At 47.4% G+C, this 26,454-nt stretch overlaps 2 protein-coding genes across 2 annotated transcripts in view; both read right to left on the bottom strand.

Moving 5' to 3' along the window:
• Window positions 1-26,454, bottom strand: part of LOC125941294 (uncharacterized) — a 148,166-nt gene that overhangs the window by 80,082 nt on the left and 41,630 nt on the right. The window lies entirely within an intron of this gene.
• Window positions 16,020-25,819, bottom strand: LOC125941653 (neprilysin-1-like). The gene is made up of 4 exons (XM_049659431.1): window positions 25,545-25,819; window positions 21,866-22,025; window positions 20,771-20,987; window positions 16,020-16,668 (listed from the first exon to the last, which is right to left on the bottom strand). Exons 1-4 carry the CDS (start codon window positions 25,711-25,713, stop codon window positions 16,354-16,356), a joined length of 861 nt encoding a protein of 286 aa, XP_049515388.1. The 5' UTR covers window positions 25,714-25,819; the 3' UTR covers window positions 16,020-16,353.

Raw genomic sequence — 26,454 nt, forward strand, 5'->3', positions numbered from 1 at the left:
CCCGCAGACGAATGGTCTCACCGAGCGCCTAAATAAGACCATCGCCGACATGCTGGCAATGTACGTCGACATCGAACACAAGACGTGGGATGCCATCCTTCCGTACGTGACCTTCGCATACAACACGGCCGTGCAAGAAACGACGCACATGGCGCCGTTCAACCTGGTCTACGGAAGGAACCCGGCAACGACGCTTGACGCCATGCTACCGGACGTCACCGACGAAGAAAATCTCGACGTTGCCACCTATTTGCAGCGTGCCGAAGAAGGTCGACAGCTCGCCCGACTGCGCATCAAGAACCAGCAGAGGACCGACAGCCGACACTACAACCTTCGACGACGCTACGTCGAGTACCAGCCCGGTGACCGTGTTTGGGTCTGGACTCCGATACGCCGACGAGGACTTAGCGAGAAGCTGTTACGTCGCTATTTCGGACCATATAAGATCACCCGACGTATTGGCGCACTGGACTATGAGGTCGTGCCAGACGGCATTTCGCAATCACAGCGGCGCCGGGCACGACCTGAAGTCATCCACGTGGTGCGTCTTAAGCCTTTCTACGCCCGCTGACAAACTTAGGTACTTTGTTACTTTGTTATTGTTTTTTTTTGTTATTTTGTTTATTACGCATGGTTTTGTTTTCGCTTTCGTGTTTGTAGCATCGGGACGATGCTTTTTAAGGGGAGGGTATTGACACGTACACATGTTTATCTTTCACCGGTGGCCGCTTTCAACATTGGCTGACAAATGTTCAACGTTATCGCTCGGCGCAGGACGCGCCTGCATTGGCAGCTTCTCGGACGTTATCAATGCTTCTATCCGTCGTCTGTGGTCACCGACGCCCATGTAATCTGATTGTATGAGCGACGCGAATTGTCTAGAACTTTCTGGAAGACACGCGGGCATCAGGGATTAATCTGGAACCTTCGATGACTCAGGTATAAAAGCCGACGCGTTTCGCCGCTGATCAGATTTCGACGATCGCCGACTGTGTTCGCCGCTATCGTTGTGCTTCAAGTGTAACTTGCTTTTGTGGGCACAGGTTCGCCCAATAAAGAATCAGTTTCGTCATTCCCAGTTTTACGACTGTTTGCTTCATCGTCACTACTACGTGACAATATGTTTTTCGAGAAGAAATTACGGCCATCAAATGGTCGCAAACACCTTGTCACGGCTACTAAATTCTTATCTAGAAGCCGGTATTGACATCCATTCCTTGACACCATCGGAGCTGATCTGTCTTGCGAAAACTTTGATTTAAATCACCATGGTACCGTGAAACCACGTGTAATCACATAGAAACAAATGTAATTACTCCCTTTAATTGATGTAACTACTGTTATTTGTTTTTCATTTCTGAAAGTGTTGTTTGCCACCGGCCTGCCAATATGTAAAGGGGGCCCGGGCCAACTCAAGCTGCCAATAAGCAGCTTTTACTTTGGCCCCCTCCATTTGCTTGTAAACGGGCCCAAATAAAATGAAATGAAAATAATCAATTTGAAACACTAGGTAAGAGCATATGCTTTCTCACGAATTCGTTGAGTTTTCTGAGCTCGTCTGCGTCCTCCTCGGCCCGATGTTTCGTCGCCGCGGCGCTCTTTCTTCGGCTGCCGGGGGACTTCGCCAAGGAGGTTCCTGTTTAGATGAATAAACAGCCAAATTCAGGGGAGTGTTCGTTGTGATTGCATTGGCTGACATAACTTATTGTCCTGAACTGCGTAGTCCATTTTAGAGAACGGAAACGTTAAGGGCATGAACCACCGGTTTATTACCACTCACTGATGGAATTTCTGGTGCGTACACTGAACCCGTGACAAATAAAAAATCTGATTATTCGGTCAAACAGCTTGAAATTTATATGTGCACCACACTTGTGTTCAGGCATGGTGACAACACATTTTATACGAGCGATGTACTTCCAGATTGAGACCTTCTGGCTCCTTAGGGAGATAATACGAGTAAAGGGAAAAAAATAAATGGTTGTGACAGGGAATTCAAACAGCATGGTGAACCGTGCGCATATTTGATGCTCAGGCGGCTGTCTATTTTAGCGAACGCACGTGGCCTCTGAGATCGTGGGCGCCACCAACGTGATCGGGCAGAGGCCTCACCGGATGTGTACCACTGCGCCGTGTGTCCCAGTTAACGTCAGCCACGCTGTCAAAGAAAAAGCTACAAATGAAAGAAAGCACGCTACAAGACTCAATTAACAAACCCACGGTGTTGGTTCTTCACATGTTTGACGACCGAACACCTTAATTAGGTCTTAGTACCGTTTCTTGAGCCATGTGTTTTGCTTGTTTTATTTTTCCTTCTGACTGCTTGGCTAACGTTAGCCTAGCTATTCAACGAAAAACATTCAGAAAACACTGCAAGATACGATTTAAAGGCTGCATGTGTTCCGTCGTCCTATCTTTGACGAGGTGTTAAAGTTGTATTCTGCACCTGGGGAGTTCTCTCTATATGTATATATATTTTTGGTTGAACATCTTTGCTAACGTCAGCTGGGACAAGCGGAATAGCAGTGGCTTTAAAAGTCAATTGCAACAAAATTTTGGACCGTGTGAAAAGTCTTGTTTAGACACAATAGAGATATGTCTGCGCCTGCTTACGATTTTTTAATTTTATACGTGAGTGAATGCGTAATGAAAAGCTGGCAAGAATGAAAGTTTTCGATACATGTAGAATGTGAAAGGAACACGCCGCCATTACCGCTCGCCGGAAATGACGTGAATTCGGAACGTTGAAAACCATCGAAGCTCCTGAAAATCCGGAGCTCAGGGTGCTGTGATATTTGTCATACCCGGTAACATTCATGCACCGTCTACTTAGTTGGTATTGAAGTTGTTAATGTTTCTTTACTGTGCAGCATACTGTATTTCTTTGAAGTACACTGTTACACCCTTTTAAGAGCGCCTGTAGTTTTGAAATGGCGAGGCCTGTCCTGTATGTATATATAAAGGTATTTGTGCGTGTGCGCGTGTGTGTCCACGAACTTTTACTGCTGGCGGAATGCCGTAGACGCGGTGCACTGCCGTCGCCATCTTAAGACGATGTGTTCGACTTGAACGAAGATAAAGCGCCTTGAATCTCAGAGACCAGGTCTCCTTAGTACTTTGACATTTATTTAAACCTTTTTGGTGAGGGCGCCTATGTACCGCAATAGCGTTGCTAACGAATTCAGGTTTAACGCAACCTCACTAGATGTGGTTACATGCGCTGCTGCTGTCGGAGGTGTTATTGAGTAAACGTCAATAGATACCAACCAGCCTAGATCAGTATAATTTCTTTTTCTCTGGGAAAACAAACGCGTCTGCGTATAGAAAGAAACGACACTTAGCGGCTTGCGATGGACTTTCTGTAGGAGCGAGCGGGCCGCTCTTCGTCGGCTGCTGGTGACACGGTCCCTTGCGGGGAGGACGTCGCAGGGGACGCTACCATACTCGATTGCGTTTGCAACAGGATATCGGCGTTGACGTCTGGCGCGGGGCTAGAAGTGCATGGGGACGCTGGCGCCGCGTGGCCCACGGGAGACCTTAAAAAATGACGAATAAGAACAGTTAGAGCATTTTTGTATGCGCTGAGATCGTGCGGCATCCACATGGCAGGCCATGCGTATTTTAGAATATCGTTACAGTTCTATACACCGTTGCCGTTTCTAAAATTAAATAAATAAATTATGCGGTTTACGTGACAAAACCACGTTCTGATTATGAGGCACGCCATAGTCCCGAATAATCTGGACCAGCTGGGGTTCTTTAACGTGCACGTAAATCTAAGTACACGGGTGTTTTCGCATTTCGCCCACATCGATATGCGGCCGCCGTGGCCGGGATTTGATCCCGCGACCTCGTGCTTAGCAGTCCAACACCACAGCCACTATGAGCAACCGCGGCGGGTCGTTGCCGTTTCTGCTACCGCGTATGACTTCCGCTGATCTTGCGTGGGGTTTAGCACGCATGCGCATTTGTTGGTAGGTGCTATCCGTTTCAGACAAACACTAGAGGGAACTGAGGTACTATTTTCTACGAGACTTGCAAGCATGCTGATTCAGCAAGCATTGCCAATGACGGTTGGTACATGGACTTGTCTAAACTTCGTCCGTCTGGCTTTAAACAAACAGCACAGTGACTATGCAAAAACTTCGTTTTCAATAAGTACTGATAACACAGTACTTGTAGCGCAGCACGATATTGAAACCATCACGCCACGCGGACGCATGGACAAGCGGAACCGCTGCTATGAGCAGCGATTATGCCTATTCATCGAGTCTTATTGCTGTCTGCATTTCAAGGAAGTATACATTGCTTCGAAATTTAGCCAATGAAAGCAGATAAGGCGTGATAAACGAACCCGCAAGAACGTCTGAATCAACAAGCGCGAACATCAGACAAATCCATATACTTACGATCATTCGCGTGGTGGCTGAACGTTCGCAGCGCCCAGCAGTTCCCTCTAGTGATTACTGTATGCAACTCGATATGGTATCAGTAACGGTAGAGCGGTGACGCTATGCTAGAGTACTCTAGTTAGTGTGGGGTGTTGCGCTGTGTTTGATTCCAGAACTACAGAGCTATAGGAAACCTTGCACTGAAGATTGTCACTGTTGACAGCATGCACCAGAACAGACGAGGTGTGCTAGCTGAATTGCGATTCAGATTCGTCCTGGCCCCACCGAGCGCTATTCGTGAGGCAAGATTGTTCGTGAGGCAAGATTGTCCGAAAACCGCGAACATCGCTCAACTTGATCTTGGCTGTGGTCGGTATTACCTAACGAGAGAATGAGTTGTTGTCATCTACTTTTCCTAGGCACCCATCGCGGCCTTGTGACGACGACGCTGGGGGATAAATGAAAGCGTCGACCGTCGCGCCGTCTGGCCTTCGCAAGGCCCCTATACAAACAGGATGACACGTTGACCAAGTTTGCATTCATCTTCTATAGCAGCCCACCAAAGCCTAGAGTGAAAAAAAAAGTCGGCTTCTTGCTTCTTGCTTTTGCTTCTTGCTTTTTGCGCGTTTTCATATTTTGCGCTGCTTTACAAGATGAATTACAACACTGAAGCGACACTGCCCATTGGCTGAAGAATTTCGCACTAGGATTACTATGGGGAAACCTAGGCCCCGATGCAATAGCTTCATACACAATCGGAATTATGATTAGGAGTTGAATTTTTCAACGGATTTCGCATCTCGCAGAAAAACAAAAGCAGTGTCGCACACCAATTTGCCCAGCTTACCCACGTACGGCGATGGTAGCGGCTTCGGTCATTGAAGCAGCAGTAACAGAAGCCGGGGGCTTGCTTCGTGTCGGCCGCCGTGCTTTTTTTCCGCGTCGACATGCGAGTGTTGGCGGGGGTTTTGCTTCCGGGGGTGTTCGAAGCCATGGCGGTGGTTTGGGAACAATGTCAGGCGGCGAAGACGCGTCTAAGCTGACGGGACGTTCCTCTTCTTCTGCCTCGTGCCGTATTCCTCGCGCGAACGCGTCCGTGCTTCTTCTTCCGTCTCGCGCCGTAATCGGCAAGCGATGGCTTTGCGGCTTCCTTTAAATGCGACGCATTTCTTGGCGAACATTTGCCACTTTGACAGTATCTATCTATCTAGCCGCCTACGTCTCGGTGCTTGTCATGGTCCTTTCGTCAACTTGGTATGTACCAAAATTGGCATAGTATGACAAGAGTGTATGGCGAACATAAATGATAGGTCATGACATGCGTGTCATGTAAGTCATGGAACAACCGCCTACGTCTTGGTGCTCTCATGGTTGTTTCGTTAACTTGGTAGGTACCAAAATTGGCATAGTATGACAAGAGTGTATGGCGAACATAAATGATGAGTCATGACGTGGACGCCATGCTATGCGTGTCATGTAGGTCTTGAGACCATGAACCTCCTGTCTAATGAACCCCTTTGATGGCAAGCTTGGTCGTGGGTGTCCGCCACGGCTTATGTGCGGCTCTTCAATGAACCTCTTTCACCCCAAGATGCCTCACTGGCTATGCGAGAATAGGTATGGGCCACAAGTACACTGAACCTCTTGGTTGTCTACTTGGGTAACTGGGCATCTGCAACTGGCTCTGTACCGCACTTCAATAAACCTCTTTGACGCCAGCTTGGGTCACTGCGTATGTTCCACTTTGTGTGTGCTTTTTCTTTTCCTTTTTTTCTTTCTTTTCTTCGCATTTCTTTTGTTCTTTTGTTTTGATTTTTTGCAACATATTCAGTTTTATTATTTCATCGTCTATTTTAAGAAGCAACTGTTAGCGCAATAATTTGTCAAATTGTATTGTGTAACTCATGTACAGTGTGTGAAAATATATAACATCATGTGTGTTCGCTCCCTACCATTTAACTGCCACTAAATGATGTATGTACAATATATGCTGCGGGTACAGGGGCCCTTGTCAGGCACAGTGCCCCTTTTGATCCTTTGCCTTTCTTGAAGTTGTATTCAACATCAAAATAAGCATTCATTAATTCACTCTTCGACAACAAAAAATAACAATATTGATCCGGTGCTGCTTATAATCGAACTGGCGTCATGTTTGTTTCGACAGTCTTATCTTTATATAGAGTATGATCATTTTTAAGCTTTGTGTAATTGTGAAGGATCGCCTGTTGAAGATAACATAATTCTAGTCCTTGACGTGCAATAATTAGAGGGCCACATTTTACTTGCACGAGAAATCGAAACACATATTCGACTAACTAAAGCAATTCACTAATTAACTTCTTAATCAATTGCTTTACGCCACATATTACAATTTACAAATTGTAGCGGGTGAGTTTGCAAAGTGTATCTACTTGAAATGAACTTCCAGAATGACACCAGTTTGGTGATATGCGCCATCAAACTCATCGTAAAAATGCACTGCTGTTCGACTGTTTTAAGGAAACGCGTTTTTGTGCATTGAAGCACAAAAATAACTGGAAAGCCCGCTTATTTTGTCCCCCACTTTTGGCAAATAATATACAATAACACTTAGTCGCTAAGCTGCACTGGCGCGTAGCATTTGTTGGGAGCATTTAGCATCAAATTCTATTGGACTGTGGATTTATATGCGCGGTGCACTGCCAATGTTTGCAATTATTGAAACCTTTGTAGATTCAAGATAAAGGACTAATGTTCACTGGCCGAGACTCGTGGCAGTGACAGAGGTTTACATAGAGCTGGCTTAGTTGGTTCATGGTACTACGAGGCTGGCCAGCTGAGTTGAGACATCGACAAAGCACGAATTGGACGAGGCGAATGCTGGACTAATAGCTTGATTTTATTCGAAAGAGAAAGTGATGAATTAACGTGCTTGTCAACGCTCGCACGACCCCATGAAAGAATTTGCAGAAGTGCACCGATGATGGGTCATCAATGACCGTATTGTCTGACATCTCTTGCACTTTCCACTTTTTGTCTGTCAGTGCCTATATGGCGAAGCCAGTCACCGTTATGCCGGGATCGACATCAGGGGCGCGATCTTGTACGCGTTCCAAAATGGAACGAAGGCGTTCCGTTCCATCGAGCCGCACACGATTGGTGAATTTGAACGTCGCGGTTGAAATTGACCAATCGTGTGAAGCTCGATGGAACGCCTCCGTTCCATTTTGGAACGCGTACAAGATCGCGCCCCTGAGCTCCTCGAATAATGCGGGAATAATTGAAAATAAAACGCGTCGTTACGGCAAACAGACAATTGCGGCCCGGCACTACTGTTTACTGGCAGCGTCTGGCTGATCCATTCGTGGCTGTGAGGGGTGGCCGCCAGATAGGAACACCGCTGACGGACCTCTGTCGCGAACTGTCGCTATGAGTCAAGAACTTTACGCGCTCTGTGAGGCATACCGCGCTCATCTGATAAGGTTTGTCACTCGGCTACTCATGTTCCAGATCATCGTTTTCTATTCTGAGCCATGGATGATCGGCTAACTAAAAGCCGCGACCTAGGCTCCCTATTGGCGCGAATTGAACGCGCCAAACGTGGAGTTGCGGCAAGCCAGCATGCTGAGCAGATGACGTGATCAGCCGTACGCATTTGATGCCGCTCACGTGGTCCGGAAACTGGTTTTCACCCCGGTTTCATTGTGTTGGCTAGCGCTATGTTTTTCGAGCCGCCACGCATTTCAGTCGATACCGGTTTTCAGCGCTGACGCAGTGTTCTTTCAGTAACCTAAGTGGTTCTCGATGCAGCTTCGGGGTGTGAAGTTTGTCACTAATTATATCAAACCTTCTGTCGAGCGTTATCCTGACATTTTATGCACTCTGGTGTTCGTATGCCGTTGTTATTGCACGTGTGGACAGTCTTCTGCTGACCGGTCACGACGTTGGTATCCTTCCGTGAAGCCATCGTGAAAAGCCGCGTGCATTTTCCTCTTGGGAGCAGCGCATCTGGTAAGCTGTGTGAACTTTCTCAAGTTTTGTGTTGTGCTGTCGAAAAGACGGTACCAGTGTTTCCAGCCGCGATATACGTCACGGGCGCGGGCTCTTCAAGTTGCGGTAGAATCGCGTCGGGATTCGCATTTTCGGCTACGCGCTTTCCTCCGACATGACGGCTAGGATGACGTCTGCGCAAGCCAGTGAGTGAGTACGAACTTTATTGAGGTCCCGAGGAGAAAGAATTAAAGCGGGGCCGGAGGCCCCGCCAATCGATCCGGTGGCTCCACCCAGGTCGGGGCCGGTAGACAGTCCTTCGGCGACGGCCCGGGCCCTCTGGATAGCCTTGAGCTGAGCGATGAGCTCTGTACTTCTGAGCGCTGAGTCCCAGGAGGACTGGTCAGGAAAGTCCGTGCCCGCGTTGGCAGGGCACAGCCAGAGCATATGTTCGAAGTTGTTGTATTCGTGGCCGCAGTGTGGGCATGCAGTAGGAAAGTCAGGATTGATCCGTCTTATTGTTGTTGGTGTGATGTATGTCCTAGTCTGCAACTGTCTCTAAGTGACGGCCTGTGCTTTTTTGAGGTTTTGATGAGGAGGAGGAAAAATTCTTCGTGCTAACCTATGATTTGAAGTGATTTCGTGGTAGGATACAAGCGGGTCTTTGTTGTCTAAATCCCTCCAGGCTGGGTTGAAGCGAGGGGGCGGACCGCAGACGCGGAATGTGAGTTCTCGCGCCAGTTGGTGTGCCCGCTCGTTCGGATTACAGTCAGGAGGTCCGGAAATGTTGCCCATGTTGGCCGGGAACCATGTGATGTGTGGGGAAGTGAGGTTATCTCCTCCCGTTTCTTGGAAGATTTTGTTGACCACCGTAGCTGCTTTCCCAGAGACGAGGGCCGCCGAGAAGATTCTGATGGCTGTTCTTGAGTCCGAGTAAATGACGGAGGCTTCTTTGCAGCTTCGAAGGGCCACCGCGATGGCCATTTCTTCTGCTTCGTGAGTGAAGTTGGTAACCACCGTGGCTGCGTTGACGAGTGATCCATGGGCGTCCACCACAGAGACCGCGTATGCGCCTCGATTCCAATATCTGGCCGCGTCAACGAAGTGGACTTGCGTTTCGTTACGTTTTATGTTGCCAAGGATTGCCTTTGCTCTCGCTTTTCTCCGCCCTTCGTTGTGGGTCGGGTGTATGTTTCTTGGGATTGCATCAACGGTTATTGACCTCTTGGCATTTATGCATAGTTGCGACTTCTCTGGTGGCATGAAGAGGGGCTGTATGTCTGCTTCTAGTAATATCTCGATGCCCGCCTTTGTGAGTGAGAGCCGACTAATTTGGGCGTTTCCCTGTGCTTCAAAGAGTTCTGTTGCCGTGTTGTGTAGCCCCAATTGGAGGAGTCGTTCCGTGCTAGTGTTTCTAGGGAGGCTTAGGACCTTTTTCAATCCTGTTCTGATTAGTGTGTCGATTTTGTTCAGCTCCGTCTTCCTCCAGTTGAGGAAGGGAGCGGCGTAAGTTACGTGGCTGATGAGGAAAGCGTGAAATGCTTTCATGAGGTTGTCCTCTTTCAGTCCGTCCCTTTTGCTAGCGACCCGTGCTATGACTCTGGTGAAGTTGTGGGTGCTCTTTGTGATGCGTTTTAGTGCCTCCGCGTTGTCATTGCTGTAAGCCCCAATGACCATGCCCAGGACCTTAATTGTGTTACACCTGGGGATGTTTCCTCCGTCCCTGGTACGTCGGTGAACGGGGAGGAAGCTAAGGGGCTGTCTCTGCCTGGGGCCTTGTTTGCACAGGAGGAGATCTGATTTGCTGGGGGAGAGCTTCAGTCCCGTGTTTGTAAGGAAAGCTTCCGTGGTGTCCAGCGCTTGCTGTAGGTTCTGCTCCAGAGTGCCTAGCGGGCCGCTCGTGGACCAAATGGTGATGTCTTCCGCGTAAATCGCGTGCCCTACACCCGGGACTTTCGAGAGTTTGTTTGCGAGATCGTGCATTGCGATGTCGAAAAGAAGCGGCGAAAGCACTGACCCTTGCGGGGTGCCGATGTTATCTAGCATGTGCTTTCTGCTTCTGATTTGTCCGACGTTTATGGTGGCCGTTCGGTTATCCAAAAACGATCTTACAAAATTGTGGAAATTTACTCCGAGATCTAAAGTGGAGATTTAGTTGAGGATGTGTTCGTGCCTGACCATTCGAAGGCCTTTGTTTGGTCGAGCGCCAGGATGCCTTTTACATCCCTCGATTTGTTGTCTATGACGGCGCTCTTGATGAGTAGCATGGCGTCTTGCGTGGATAGGGATTTTCTGAAGCCTATAAGATTGTGGCGGAATAGACCGTTTTCTTCAATGTGCTCTCCAATTCTATTGTGGATGACATGTTCCGCGACCTTCCCGAGGCACGACGTAAGGGAGATGGGCCTCAGATTCTCTACATGGAGTGGTTTTCCGGGTTTGGGGATGAGGACTACATTGGCAGTTCGCCATTCGTCCGGCATCCGGCCTTCAGCCCATACCTCGTTAATTTTGCTCGTAATAATTTGTATGGCTTTGTCATCTAGATTTCTGAGTAGTTTGTTTGTTAGTCCGTCTGGGCCGGGGGCCGAGCGACCGTTTAGGTCGTGAAGGGCGTGCACAATCTCCGAAGTTTCGAAAGGACGATCCAGCGAGAGTTGAAGTTCCCCTTATACTCGCGTGTCGGGTCGTCCCACGGTACAGATTTGTGCTCTACCGGCAGGTAGATGTCTGCCAGGGTGTCAGCAAAGTCCCGCGGACTCGTGCCTTCTTTCTTATAAAGATGAATGAGCCTTTCGATCGTTAGTCGGGCATTACTCTTGGTCGGTTTGTTGCTGTCGGTGAATAGGTTCTTGAGAAGGCTCCACTTGCTGCCCTTCTCATTTTACCGCCCGCCTCATTACAAACCTCGTCCCATTGCTGCGCATTCAACTTTCTAGAGTGTTCTTCGATCTCTTTGTTGATTTTCGTTAATTTAGACCTCAGCCTCCTGTTTAGCTTCTGCTGTTTCCATCTTTGTCTTAGCGCGTTCTTGGCCTCCAGGAGGTGTGCGAGTCTGGAGTCCATGGCTGGTACCTCTAGGTCCACGCTTATTTCTTTAGTGGCGTTGGCCACTGTAATTTTCAGATTTTCCAGTAGCTCCTCGAAGGTTTCTATTTGTCTGTCCTCACTAGCCCTCATTTTTCTGAATAGATCCCAGTCGACGTAGGTGTACGTCTTGGGAGGAGTTGGTGTGATGCGGACGTTGATTTCCAGGATGTAATGCATGGTCACTTCCAAGGTCCTCTTGCAGGTTGTCCCACGACCCCTCAGCGTTTCCGAGGAACGTCAGGTCCGGGGTGGTGTCCCTCTGAACCGAGTTGCCTCTGCGCGACGGGAACCTTGAGTCCGTGATGATTTGCATGCCTAGGGTGTCCGCGCACTCGGCAAGGTTGATGGTGGCGTAGCCCCAGACGGTGTTGTGCGCGTTGAAGTCTCCGGCAACGATCAGCAGCCTGTCCTTTGCTTGCGACGCAGCTGATGTGAGAAGTTTGTTAAAGTTCCTGAGTCTGTCAGTCGGGGAACTGTAGACGTTTAGTAAGTAAAGGTTGGTCTTTAGGGCCCGACTGGGAATTATTTCTGTGAGCATGGATTCCAGGCCTTTCTTGTATGTCGGGGTGCCCCTTTCCACAAAGCTGACGTCTTTGCGGATGAGAGTGGCAATGCCCCTGGCTTGTTTGAACTCGGGGTCCAGGGTCGGCCTGGAAACCCTGAACCCCGAGAAGGACATGTTTTGAATGTTCTTTTCCGCCCCGCACTCTTGTAGGATGATGACGTGTGGCTTTTCTTTACATGATCTGACGGCTGATGATCTCACGGCCTGCGCAAGCCATCTTGACGACCGTAACCTGCAATAAGTCACCGTTCTTTCGCTCGAAGCACGGTTGAGAGCGCTGCAATAACACAGCGCATGCGTACAGTCACTGGGTGTTATTTCATATTTGGCGGCCTGTCTTTAAAGGCCGGAAAATATGAAATTCTGATTGGCTGGGCTGGGGTGCACTTTAGCAGGAGCCACGCGCCACGGCCAATCAGCACTTCAGCAGCAGACAAAATGGACATGTCGACAAGGTGGACTCGTATAGAATACCTCCCCTGGACTCTCTGGTCGAAGTGCCGCGGTCGTTACTCGCCGTTCCCGCGGACTGACGGGCCGAGTATGCGGGAGAAGACCTGTCGTACAGCCAAAGACTCCTCGCTGCCGGTGTCGCCCATTGCGAGTCTTTGCAAAGACGGCAAAAAGAATCCATGTTTCAGCGGGATCGTCGTTGCTGGTTTTCGTGATATGTCACCCAGTGTCGTCGACGCACGTTGTTTCTTGTTCCCGAGTGAAATCTTCTTTCATAATCTGAGATCCTACAGCACCTCCGGCTCAGTAGACGCACTTCACCCCCGCCTGATCCCAAATTAGATAAGGCAACGCAGGTAGCATGGAGACGCTAACAAACATTGTCCTTTCCAAATCCTTATGTATTATCAAAGATAGATAGATTCTGTGACATACAATCCGCAATGCAAATTCTGAACACAGACGGCCACGTTATACCACACGGTCTGGGCGTGCCAACAGACTCCTGAAATATCGGCCGAGCATAATCCGACGATAGTCGAGTGGGAGGCGACCCTGGGCAGCTCGGACCCAGAACAGCAACAGGCCCTGGTCAACCGTGCCCGGACGGCGTCAAAAGCCAATGGTCTTCCGGACTAGGAGGTCCGACCGCAAAACGACTACTAATTTTCACTAATAAATGTTTTATTCTCTCTCTCCCGAGTGAAATGGCGCAACCCACTGTGGGGGATCGGCCACGAACGGGCACGACGACAGTTGTAGACACTCGGCTCTTCTTTTTCTTCTTCTCATTTTCTGAATAAAGACGACCATGATGACAATTTTACTGGTGTCACGATAAAAAAAAGATAAATGAAAACACTCAGCGTACCAACGAGGCTTCAAATAAAATGATGTGTAAAACAGTAGTCAATTAGCCTTGTAAAAGGAAGAAATAAAATGACGTAAAATGCAGGTAATGTAAACGCAACCACAGGTGACACACAAGCAAACCATGGGTGACACTTTTTTGAAAAGCACGCTGGCGAGCTTTGCTGCATAAATTTTATTCTCCCTCTTTCCCGCTGCTGCTTCTGGCTGCTGTGTTGCGGCATAGCTCTTGCCGAAGTAGATGTAGATGACGGCCATTGTGAACTAATGTCTTCATCACGACGACGTGACGTCGATGCTGGACTTATGCCGCAGGTACGATGACGACGATAGGATGACGCAGCTAATATGGTTGCAATTGATTGACGACGACGGAACTATGGAATTATGATGACGTAGGTGGGCTAACGGCGACGCGGCATGACGACACTGGGATCGCTGAGAAAAAAAAAACGGCGGCGCTGCAAAAACCAAGACGACATGTAGGCGACCAAGCGATGATGACGTGATGACAACAATGACACGATGCCAGTGAAATGATGATGATGATCCGATGACCACAGAATGGCGATCACGGTCCGAGGATGACGACTCCGAGACGGCGGCGTGATGACGTCAATATGGGAAGGCAGGGACAGCGACAGAGTGAGAACTGTGGAAGGATGACGATGACACGACAACAAAGGAGTTATCACAATGGTATGAAGGCGATTAAATGACGACGACGGCGTCACGATGACTGGTTCGCTCAAGTTCAATCACCGGCCGCTGCGGGCTGTCTTAATTCGCACCGAATCCGCGTTTCTTTCCAATATGCCCGGTACTGGCCAATCGTTCAAGAAATGAAGCCAGCAGCCAGGATGGATGAGAGTAGCACGACGACTACTACGTGAGAAAGACATTATTTCAGAATTAGGCACGAATTCGCGAGAAGCTATTCAGCAAAACGCCAGCCGGCAGCGGGTTAGTCGAGGAAAAGAGACACAGAAAACTATGCTTTGAAAGGCATTATCCTCTTCAAATCCCAAACAATTCCAGGCACATAGTCGCTTTTTAAATTGGTTTTACATACCAATTAGTTTGTCACTAACGTGGAACTCTCGTTTCCACGTTGGTAACGTTAGAGTTACTAATACGCAAACTTCGCCTTTTCGATTTGAAACGGCCTGAGACTTCACGAATTTGTAATTTTAAGCAAGAAATGGCGTTATAAATGAAACGATTCACAACCATTATTTATGTGCTCGAGAGTCGTGTTTCCTTTCGCGGTGTGAAAAATAGGCGCGCTTCCAAATTTAGGCGAATAACGGCTGAGCTGCTAATCAATCCCATGATACACGATTAGATCTCGTTCCACATAAATTTCACGAAATAAATTCCACTAAGGGGAAAAATTTTATTTCAGAAAAATGGGTCACGAAGTGGAACCCATGTGTAACTCGACAAAGATATCTGCTTACCTAGTGCAATTTACGTAGAATAAAAATGACAGGTTAAGCAGTGGCAAGGAACACCATAGATGGAAGTAGAGGCGACGCTTAAGGATATTTGTTCCACATAGGGTGTATTTATTAAGTAGAAAATGTTTGCAATGACGTTACACTTACTTAGTTGATAAATGTTTATTGGGTTTTCGTGGCGCTAGGGTCACTTCTGGCCAAAGAGAGCAAAATAACATGGTGCGAGCACTTACTTTAATCGAACATAAGTGACATAACGAGATTAAAAAGACTTCGGTGGCGATTTAGTGGTAAATGAGAGATAAATGCGTTAGCAATATGTCGCACCTTTTTGAGTTCCCGGTTACATTTTTTTAAGCCGCGTTCACCGGAAGGGGCACAACGCCTGCCTTCTTGAGAAAGGAGGAGACAGAAACATAGAAATCGAAGATAGGAAGAAGGGGAGGAAAGAGAAAAGAAAGAGCGAGATGACAAATCTCAAAGCATAAAGTAGAACACACAGTACAGGTCACACACACGAGCGCCCGTCACAATACCACAAAGCAAACATATCTTATAAGAGACTTGCATAAAAGCCGATAACCCTATGGCACAATCGGAAGACCCTGCTCCTGGCCACCATTGTGAGGGAAGTTCTACATGCCATCTTAGAGCAGCATGCGAATATGCAAACAGTGTGTCTATGTGGACAGTTCCACCCGTACGGTACTAAAATGTGCAACACACGGCCTTCAATGCACAGCTTTCACCAGTCAACTTGGCCGCTGCGTGGCCATGCCGACCGTTCGCACGTTTGCCACCCTAATAGCACCAGCCAAGTGAAGCAGCTTTGATGCCCCAGTCGCTCAGTATATTTAAAAGAGCGTGTACAACGCAAAACTGGACAGTTCTGCTTTTAGCATTAAATAGCTGAAGCACCGTCATAGTGAGTTGTCACTCGCGTAAAGCCGTGTGGATGACAGAAGGCACATTTCTTCGCGTAAGGACGTAAATCTACAAACTTTCTGCGCACGTTCTACGCATGCCGGCATGTCTGTCTTTCCTAATGATGGCATGAAACCAATGTGCGCACATGGCTGTTAGCAATTATCAAAAGGTATATTCATAATTACCCACAGGACCGTATATACATCATTCAGCTCCTCCTGGTTATCCAATGTTTGCTAACATCATGTGAAAACAAACTTCGTTATCGGTGATGGCAACGACACTTGAGGGAATGTGGTTACGTTCCTAGAAAACAAGAAGCACGAAGAACTCGAACTACGCTCTGCTTGTATCAATTCGTACCTTATCGTAGTGACCGACGCGGTTGGAAGCGTAATACGTGAAAAGACTGAGGACGTCATAAAGCGTGGTATGATAGAAAGTCATATTGAATATGCGCGTTATGAAATTTTACGAAATTATACGGGTTTTGTATGCACAAGAAGTTCGTGTCCTCGATCCTCACGAAAGGTGGCGCACCGTGCCAACAACATTCGCAACAAAAAGCAGAAAAAGAAGAAACACCACTAATAACGAATAAAATAAAAGATGCGTCCGAGCCTCTCGTTCAGAGGATGTGGCATCTCGTCGGCGGATTGAGTGGCGACCCTTCGGGGCAGCCGAACGCGGCGGCGAAATCGTCGACGTGTCTAAAGGCGGCGTCGCATCGTGCTTGACCGCTGCGTGCCGAGGAAGTGCCGCTGCCGGCACAACGGGTGAAGCATGCGGCCGCGAAGAACAGCTGTTCTTGCGAGAGGAACTCGAGGCCCTCCAGCCGATGGTCGCCGGCCGCGGTGTCCGCGCCGCCCGCCGAGTGGTAGGCGTCCAGCGCCACCTGCAGGGAGACGGGCTCCATGCGGCGAGCCCAGTTCTTCCGGCCGAGCTGCAGGAAGGCGAGGTTGAGAACGTGTATACTATTCTGGAAGTAGCACATTGAAAGTTTTGCTGCACGCGCTCTTCGCAGATTATTCGCCGTAAACCTTCGGGAGCACCCCAACAGATGAAGTTTGCAGCTGTACCTCATTTGCCGGACCTTCAGCTGAGTGGGATCCGCACACAAAACAAAATATCGCCAGATTAGAAAGCGTACAATGAATTGTAGCTAGGTTCATCTAGAATCGCTACAGGCGAACTGATAGCTTGTCGGAGATGCTGAGGTCTCAGAATCAGGACTTCCTTCATACGAGGCGAGCAAAATGGAGATTAAAGTTCCCGTACATAATATATAATGATAAGCTCAAAATCAATCAATCGCGATAACAGTGTCAAGTTTCTCGCGCAGACACTCGCCAGCATCACGGAAAAATGATCGAGGATTTACGTGCATCCAACGATACATACAAACATTCCTTGTTCCTAGCGCCAATAAACAATGTAATGCATTGCCGAAAAAAACGTTGTTGACAGTGCAAATGCCCATACGTTTATGCAAATGTTGGAGCGTGCTAACTTAAATGTTGGCTGTTTTTTTTACAAGTGTAAATATTGTTACGGGAATGTTGGGAGTATAGACTGGATGTATTTACAATATATACACAAGTAGGGTTAGCGTGGTCAAGATGGCTGACCAGCAACAACACGCAGCAGCCAGTGTCTCTCGATCTCCTTCTTCTTTCCTCCTATCCTTCCGTAACAGGACCCCCGGGTGCTGAAGCGCCGTCTCGGCGCATGTCAGGCGAAGAACTGCGAGCGAAGTATAGCTTCAACCGCGAAACGATGTCAACTGGCGTCGGACTTGAGGACGGATCAAACTGTAACGGCGAGATCTCGTAATTGACGTCGTTAACTTGACGTAGGACTTCAAAGGCCCTGTGTAGCGAGAGAGAAGCTTCTGGGAGAGACCGACACGACGACATGGTGACCAGAGGAGCACCCTATCACCTGGGGCGAACTTAACATCGCGATGGCGCCGATCGTACCGCTCTTTTTGTATATCCTGAGAGGCCAACAGACGAGATCGGGCAACTTCACGCGCCATGTGAGCGCGATCGATGACTTCAGGAGCGTACTCAGTTGTAACACGTGGCACAGAAGGTAGGATGATGTCAAAAGGCAATGTAGGGTCGCGACCATAGAAAAGATAAAAGGGTGAATATCCTGCGGTGTTATGTCTGGACGAGTTATACGCGAAAGTGACGTAGGCCAGCGTGGCGTACCAGTCGCGGTGATCATTGGAGATGTACATCGACATCATCTCTGTGAGTGTTCGGTTGAGACGTTCCGTAAGACCGTTCGTTTGTGGGTGGTAGGCAGTGGACAGCTTATGCTCTGTGGCACAAGAGCGGAGGAGGTCGTCAACAACTCGAGACAAGAACGAGCGGCCGCGGTCGGTAAGTAACTGTCGAGGTGCACCGTGGTGGAGGATGACGTCATGGAGGAGAAAATCTGCGGCGTCAGTTGCGCAACTAGTCGGCAACGCCTTGGTTATCGCGTATCGTGTCGCGTAATCGGTAGCGACGGCGATCCACTTATTCCCTCTAGTCGTCGTCGGAAAACGGCCAAGCAGGTCAAGGCCTACGCGACAGAAAGGTTACTCATGATGAAGGTAATTTCTTTTATGTTCAATGAGTAAATGAATAAATATTCAGGTCCGCGGTTTTGCGCTAAACAAAGTATTTATGGATTCGCACCAACTAGCCCGCCAACGCATTGTGCTGAACTGGTTTACAAGATTACCGTTTCAATGTTGCCTAAGTAAAAACCGATTCTTGATGAGCGTTTAAGGTACGAGGTATTATAATCGAAAGTTTTTGACGCCATAACTTATCCTATTGTATCAAACTCATACTTTATAAGTCTAAAATCGCAGCATGCGTTAACATATTCTTGCTCGAAAACTTATTTATAATTTCGGACTAGTGTATGCATATTAATCGAAAATTTGAAAAACGAACTTTTTGTGCTTTCACGAAGTGACAGATTTTCAATAGCACGAACGACTCTTTTTTGGAGTATGGAAACTGTAATTAGCTTAGTTTATGTAGTCCATTTCCATACTAGTATGAAATAATAAAAAGAGTAAATAAGCGAGTAATACAATAGCAGCTTTACTCGAACGGGTTCTCAGTTTTAGAATTAGTTTTGAGCACTAATGGGCATTAATAAATACTGCACGAATAGCCTCTCAAGCTCAAGCGAGCTTAGTTGCGAATAATTATTTCAAGAAATAATGGTTTCTGTATGACTAGCTTTCCGAAACCATGAATAAATGGTTGCAATTAAGATCAGAATTTCTAGTAAAAGAAAATGCTGTGAAGTATTTGTGCGCCGTGGGTACGTGTAAAAGGGCTTGTTACAATGAAGACATGACTGCTTGCAGCGTAAAAGATAAAACTGCAACATGACAAGACTGTGAAGACAATGAACGAGAAACTACCAGCGAAAATCAACTTGTCATGTAGGCTCCGCCATCAAACTGAAAATAATAAAGCTTGCATTTTATATTTTGTTTCTGCATTTTTTCGAAAGCTCCTGCTGTTTCACTAAAGATAATTTCTAATTTAGACTTGGTATAGCAGCCAAAGAGCGGTAGGCAAGCTTTAACAGGCGGTTGTTGCGAAATTTTCAGTAAGTCTCACATATTCGAAAGTACAGAATTCTTCATTTTCTAATACGAATTGTTACTGTGGAATATTTCATTCCTATTTGAAACTTCAAGTATTATGACACCCGTATATTTTACATGTATGTGTTGTGTGGACGCTGTGCGCAGCTGTTCGATTGGCGCCACAATTTCATTGTAATTGTTTCGTAGAAAACTCTCTCAAGTTTTGTTTAGCATAACAAATTTCAAGAATAGCTGCGATGGGATTGTTATGGGATCCTGCTGCGGAACATGAGGTCGCTGATGAGATTCCCGGTCATGGCACCCGTAACTGCGATGGAGGCTAAATGAAAAAAAAAGAAGTCCCAGTTTCACCTGAAAGGCGAAGCATCGATTGCGATAGCAAATTAGTAGACAACTATACGAAATAACAGTAGTAGTTTTATCGGCCGTATAAACTTGGAAAAAATCGCTTAATGACTGAGTCAACACGCATGGTGTCAGCGCGCACCGGCAAACATAAGCACATCACATTCGATGACTGCCAACACTTGCTGCCAAAATGCTGGCGTGAGCAAGCGCAACCGCAGCAACGAGCGAAGTGACCTTTGTGATGTCTATTGCTTCAACGCAAACTGAGCGGCGCGAATACAGCACGCACAAAGGTATGAGCCGTCTGCAGAGCGTTGTCAAGATACGGCGCACGCGACAGCGCGCGTCCGCGCAAAAGTGCGCAGTTGCTGGCGGAGTAGAAGCCACACCCCCTCCCTCCCGCGTTGCCTCCTCGCTTTCCTCCCTCTCGCGCGAGATTGAGCCGCGATCGTCAGTTCCCCTTGCGCGCGGTCGCAGGAAATACACATTTCCTGCTGGAGCTACACCGCCGCCCTCCATTCTCACTCGACCATTCGCGCGAGGGAAGACTTGCTCGCCACTTTCCTCCCTGGCACGCGCCAGATTGAGCCGCGATCGTCGGCTCCCCTCACGTACTTTAATTTGCACGTACAGCATGCGGCACGCGCCGACGGCGTTATCACCCTTGGACTTTAGCAACATCATGGCGACGGCGATGCCGACGCCGACGGAAATAATGCGCCTGGAGTGTCCATGTAATACTATCGAAATGAAAACGCTCGTGTACTTAGACTTGAGCGCACGTTGGAGAATTCTAGAGGGTGAAGATTATTAGGTTATTCAATTAAAAATAAATAAAAGGTTTATGAAAAATTAAACTACAGTATGTCTCATAGCCGTGGTGTTGCTTTCGTTCGTAAAATCTTATCAATCAATCAATCAATAAATAAATAAATAAATAAATAAATAAATAAATAAATAAATAAATAAAACACTTAGTCGAGAAGGCGTGCCTCGCTGGCAGCGCTTTGTTAGCGTCCGCAAGGGCCAAAGCATGTTCGGTGGGCCGGCACGTTGTGCTATCACTCACCACGTCCGGCACGTCGCCCTCCATGCACTCGAAGTGTTCCGTGAGTGCGGCTGCGCTCTCGGCTTCGTTGTCGTAGGCGTCGAGGAAGAGCAGGCTCAGCGCCTCCGCCATGTAGCTGGCCACGCCGGCGTAGTTGAGAGCACGCGTTGCCCCCTCTTCGAAGTATGGGAAGGCGAACGCGTACGGCAGCAGGGAGAAGTCCGGCGACTGTTCTCCACTGCGCATGCGCCAAATGCAGGATTTGAAAAAGCACAATTGCGAACTCTGTACGATCGCGCAGCTAGAAAACATGACATAAGGCCAGAAGTTGAAAAGCGTGGCTTGGCCTTGGTGAGACCTCGACAAATTTTGTTTAACTGAAGAGCTAGACCAACGAAGGCAAGAGCTGCGTTCAAATAATTCTTTTGATACGAATTTTCCAATTACACAAAAAGCTCCTACAGAGCGTGTTCCTGTGGCGCAATATGTTCGACAAGACGACTCTGGCTCGCTAAATATTGTGCAAATCTCATCACCTGTATAACAGTGATTCACTACCTCGTTTTTAGAATCCACTCGATTTAGGGGCGCACCGATATATATAGCAACGAGCTAGCCTTACAGTGAGCTTTGTCGCACCACTGCAAGGCACAATTTGTGAGGATGACAGCTCGTACCGTCATCCCTGGTGGCGCCTACGAACTCAACGACTCAACTAACCAGCCAAGCTACAGCAGAGGCAAATTTTTTATAATGTCTTATTACCAAATAGCGTTACAATGCGGGCCTGTTGGTATGAAATCTTGGAATATTATTGTAGCGCATGCAGACCGGGAAGCAAGAAGAAACATGAAAGTTACGTGTCTGTCTTTCGTATTCCTTGTTGCGTCTTCGTCCGTATGCGCTACAATAGTAATCGTATTACAGGGGTCTGACCACCTTTAACATGTCGTATACTAAGACGATTACGAAGCATCACTTTCGCAACCATGCCAGTTCTGCAGGAGAGGCACCGGGCTCACTGCAGTGATCCTACAGGCTGGCAAGATCAAACACTAGTGACCGGTACAGCGCCTATGTGTTGGGGGGTGCGGGGGTGCAAGTGGGTCTTCGTACCTTTGAACTAGTGTGTACATGTTTAAATTCTCGATGTCCTCGGACAAGCGAAGCGATGTTGGTTCGTGGAAAGACAACCGGACTGCCAAGTACCAATTGGCCACCAGGGAGTCACCCATGTCCAACTTTCCTTTGCTGAGATGATGCCGTATGTCACCGTCTGCGTCAAAGGTGATAGAAAAAAGTATATTCACAAATCCTTATCCACTTTCAGTTTCCGGCTGAACGGCGGGCAGCAGCAGCGGGCTTTATAGTTGTCGTAAACTTTCCATCCCATGATCTTGAACGGATATTACCGTAGTTAGCCATACATAAGGTACATTGCGATCTGATTCACGGGAAACAAATCATCTAATTGGTGAATAGCACATATTTATTTATTTGTTACTTTTATTTACAGATACTGCTGTCTCGATACACGAGACATAGCAGGAGTCGATACACTAGACACTTGATCAAAACAACATACAATGAATTTGAAATGTAAGTACAAAATGTGGTTAGACAATTCTTTAAAAAACTCTTCATTAGGTTTTTCCCGCAAGGAACCAGCTAGGTTGTTCCAAATTTGAACAACGCTTGGAAAAAAAGAATACTTAAAACAATTTACAGAAGACTTGAAAGGAACAATATTAAGTGGGTGGGAACGCCGCGTGGCATGCCCAGTGGAACGACTGAAGGAAATCGGTGCTTGAATGCAACTTTGGCCGTGTACAATCTTATGTAGCAAAGTGATACGTTCAAGTGTGCGTCGATGAGCCAAGGGTTCTATCGATAATGCGCATGCGTAAGATGAGGGAGAAAAGTTGCGGTCATATCGGCGATAAATGAACCGTATTGCTTTCTTTTGTATGGCTTCAAGCTTACTAATGTCACGTGCAGTGTAGGGTGCCCATACCACTGAGGCGTACTCTAGTAATGGTCTGACGAGGGATTTATAAGCTGTTAATTTGCAGTCCTTAGTAGAGCACTTGAGGGTGCGCTTTAAATATCCCAGTTTCCTAAGAGCCCTAGCACAAATTGTTTCAATATGAAGGTGCCATTTTAGGTTTTGAGTGAAGGTAACTCCGAGATATTTGAAGGTATTCACAGAATTTAGGTAGTGCCCATTGCAACTATAGCTGAAACTTAACGGCTGCTTTTTATTAGTGACAGTTATTTGTACAGTTTTTTGGTAATTAATACTCATTTGCCACGCGTTGCTCCAACCACAAAAGGACGCAAATACATTGTTGAGAACCTCTTGATCTTGTCTGTTAGTTATTGTGGTATAGAGCACGCAGTCGTCAGCGTACAATCGCAGTTTCACTGGTGTATCCCTAATGACCTGTGTGATATATTAATGTAAATAATGAACAACAGCGGCCCAAGGACCGAGCCCTACGGTACCCCGGAAGTGACTGTGGGCGACGATGACTGTGCGTGATTAAAAGTAACATATTGAGACCTTAAATGTAGCCAATCAGCTATCCAACCGAGTATTTTGTCATCGTTAATAATTTTACTGAGCCTAAAAAGTTTTCTGTGGCACACCGTATCGAACGCTTTGCTATAAACTATGAATATGGCATCTACCTGACCTCGATTATTTAGAGCCGAAGCGATATCATGAGTGAATTCAATGAGTTGAGTAGTTGTAGAAAAACCAGAGCGGAAACCATGTTGATTCCGCGACAATATGTTATTAGTAGTGAAATACTGAAGAACATGTTTGTGAATTATGTGCTCTAAGAGTTTGCAACAGGTACACGTTAATGAGATAGGCCTGTAGTTGGAAATGAAATGCTTATTGGCCGATTTAAACACAGGAATTACATCGACGATTTTCCAAATGGCCGGCACAGTACACGTCTCTGACCATTTACAAAAAATTATATCGACTGTTTGTAGCCCGAAATGGCTTCATCGGTGTCAAGGAGCACTGAAACGGCTTTTCCTGCAATCTGTGAAAAAACGCTGGAATTGCGTTTGATGGGTTTCAATGAATATATTGCGAAAGTTCTTTGAAGGAAAGACAGTATACGAGTGGTGGTACACGTATACTGAGTGCATTGTTTACTTTCTTCATCACCCCCCCCCCCCCCCCCCCCCCGCCATGAATTCGGCTGCCGCTCCTCACTTTGGTTTTTCAAGGCGTAAGCATTTTAGGCGGCACCCAAACACAATGTGTCCGTCACGCGAAAATTGTAATGCATGGTGTCTGCACAAAAATGCGTACTTTCGGCAGTTAAGACATTTAACCGCTACATTGGTAAATGTAGATGATCGGTAGCTATATAAGCGATGAGTAACAATTGAAACACGAAATCATGCGCCATTGCAATCTGTGAAGGTGGATCACCTGCGAAGCTGTTCTGCACACGACGCAGAGGTGGCAAATAATTTTGAAGAAAGGTGCGAACACATTTATTGCCTTGATCGGTGGTCATTGTGACTATAGACATCGTGACACACATTCTCGTATCACTTCTTTTATTACTATAATAATTCCATGATATTCGCTTATAGTCCGGACTCCTGAGGAGGAACGCGCCTAGGAAGAGCGATGGCAGGGACAGAGGCGAGGACACACCCGCCGCCACGAGGAGCAGGAGGAAACTAGATACACGTGACGTTTCGACGGCACCGCCCCCACGGGAGAGCGGAATGAAAGGAAATTAAATACGCAAGCGCTTGGAACGCTGACAAAGAGAGGGCGGTGCGAACGTTTATATGGCCGACGCGGGTCGGGTTTTTGGGCTAATATCCGATGTTACCTTTGTGCTTGGGACCTCTTCGCGTCCCAAGTATGACAAAGGTGGTCCAAGGGCGCGTTAGAGGTTTCACAGCCCACCACCCGGAGTCCACAGGGGTATGTGCCATTGCTCTCGGGCACTTTCTGTACTATCAAGGATCAGCCCACATGTTTGTTTGCGCACATGAAAAATCCGCGGAACCCTAGTCATAAGCGGCGTCGCTTCAAATAAAATTGCGAAAATACCCATACGATCAGATTTATGCATGCCCATAGGATACATAGGGCGCAATAGAAAATGCATGGGAAAGCCTATAGTGGGGTGGGCCCACTTAAATTTGCGACTGGGCTAACTTCAAATTTAGGGCTGGGCCAACTTGAAAATTAGGTCTGAGCCATCGTAAATTTGTGGGTGGGTCGACTAGAAATTGGGGGTGGGTCAACTTGAAGTTTGTGCGTGAGCAAAGTTAAATTTGTGTGTGAGCAAAGTTAAATTTGCTGCGTGGCCCAAGTAAATTGGACAAGGGTTTGTTCTTGAATTTCGCGTCTGAACCCCAGGGCCGATTGTCAGTGTTACGTCACAAATCGCAAAGTATTTCTTCCGCATTTTGGTCGTCGTGGTTCAGCAAAAGTTCTTGAGAATCACAACGTTAGGTTTTTGACTCTATTAGAGTACAATGTATTTCATTTATATTGATAAAAGTTTACACTAGCCCCGAGGCGACGGCACCAAAATTTGTGACGTCAGGGCGAGCTGTTGCGGGCATTTAACGGTGGCGTCGCAACACGCATCTCGTTCTAATGCCGTTTCGTAAGAGTGTCGTTGATGGATAATTTGGTAATATGGGCGATATCATTTTTCCCTTTGTGTTCCTTTTTCCTGCTCAAATAGTTTGTATTTTTCCTAAGTGAATGGAAGGCCAAGGCGAAAGATAATTAACGCACCCGACTGGACGGACTGGTTGCTTGCGCCAGTGAAGTACTTGAGCGCCACGGCGGTGGAATTCCAGACTTGAACGACGGTGACGCTGTCGTTGTAGAACTTCCACCGCTCTAGACGACGACGAAAGGCAGTTCGCACGCCTAGTGTCATGTTCGCAGCCGTAGACCGCATCCTTCGGGGCAAGAACTGTTTGCTGGATCTGTAGTAAAGACAGGGTAGAGACGATTTGTGTGCCTTCCATTGGCCGAGTCCAACCGCGTCACCATTGCCTCAGGCCACGGCAGGCCTACAGTCAGCGGCGACGCCTCTCCTGGTGGTGGACGGCGTAAACGTAAATAGCAAACGGCGATGACGTCACGGTCCTCTCCTTTCGCCTACCGCCCTCCTTTCTACTGATGCCCCGACATGGCCATCTCGTCGTCTGATCCGAGCTTCTGTGTCTAATACGCGTGTCACGCGGGTGTTTGGAAGGCCTCCCAACCGATAGTCCGTTGACTCAAATGTCAAGTTCAGGCTGCTACACGGGCGGTTTCGAAGACCGCCGAGTCTATAGTATCTCAAGTCAACGGAGCACCCTACAACTCTATCGAAACCCCGATGGACTTTGAGCAATGCCAACCGCATCGAGCGGCGCAAACGTTGCTACAGTCTCGCTACTCAACTAGTACTTAAAAACAGCATATGTACAACAATCTATACACAATTCATTAATACGTTTAAATAAGAATAAAATAAATGTTTATGCTTTTAAGTGGATTTATTATTATTTAACATTTGGTGACATGAAAACGAAAGCAATGATCCACAGTGCCACACAACCTTTGCGAGAAACGCCTAAATCAACGGCCCTTCGTGTAGCAGCGCCGTAACTCCTTTTAGTCGATGTAGTTGTGGCCTTTCGAAGGCCATCGA

This window comes from Dermacentor silvarum, chromosome 11, assembly GCF_013339745.2.
Source record: "Dermacentor silvarum isolate Dsil-2018 chromosome 11, BIME_Dsil_1.4, whole genome shotgun sequence".
NCBI classification, from domain to species: domain Eukaryota; kingdom Metazoa; phylum Arthropoda; class Arachnida; order Ixodida; family Ixodidae; genus Dermacentor; species Dermacentor silvarum.

Bases quoted from the DNA above. Each gene is read 5' to 3' on its own strand.
- LOC125941653 (XM_049659431.1), bottom strand. From the start codon at position 25,713: ATGCGGTCTACGGCTGCGAACATGACACTAGGCGTGCGAACTGCCTTT. The intron at 22,026-25,544 runs GTGCGTTAATTA...CCTTTGACGCAG, and splicing joins CAACCAGTCCGTCCAGTCGG to ACGGTGACATACGGCATCAT. The intron at 20,988-21,865 runs GTACGAAGACCC...GCGCATGCGCAG, and splicing joins ATGTACACACTAGTTCAAAG to TGGAGAACAGTCGCCGGACT.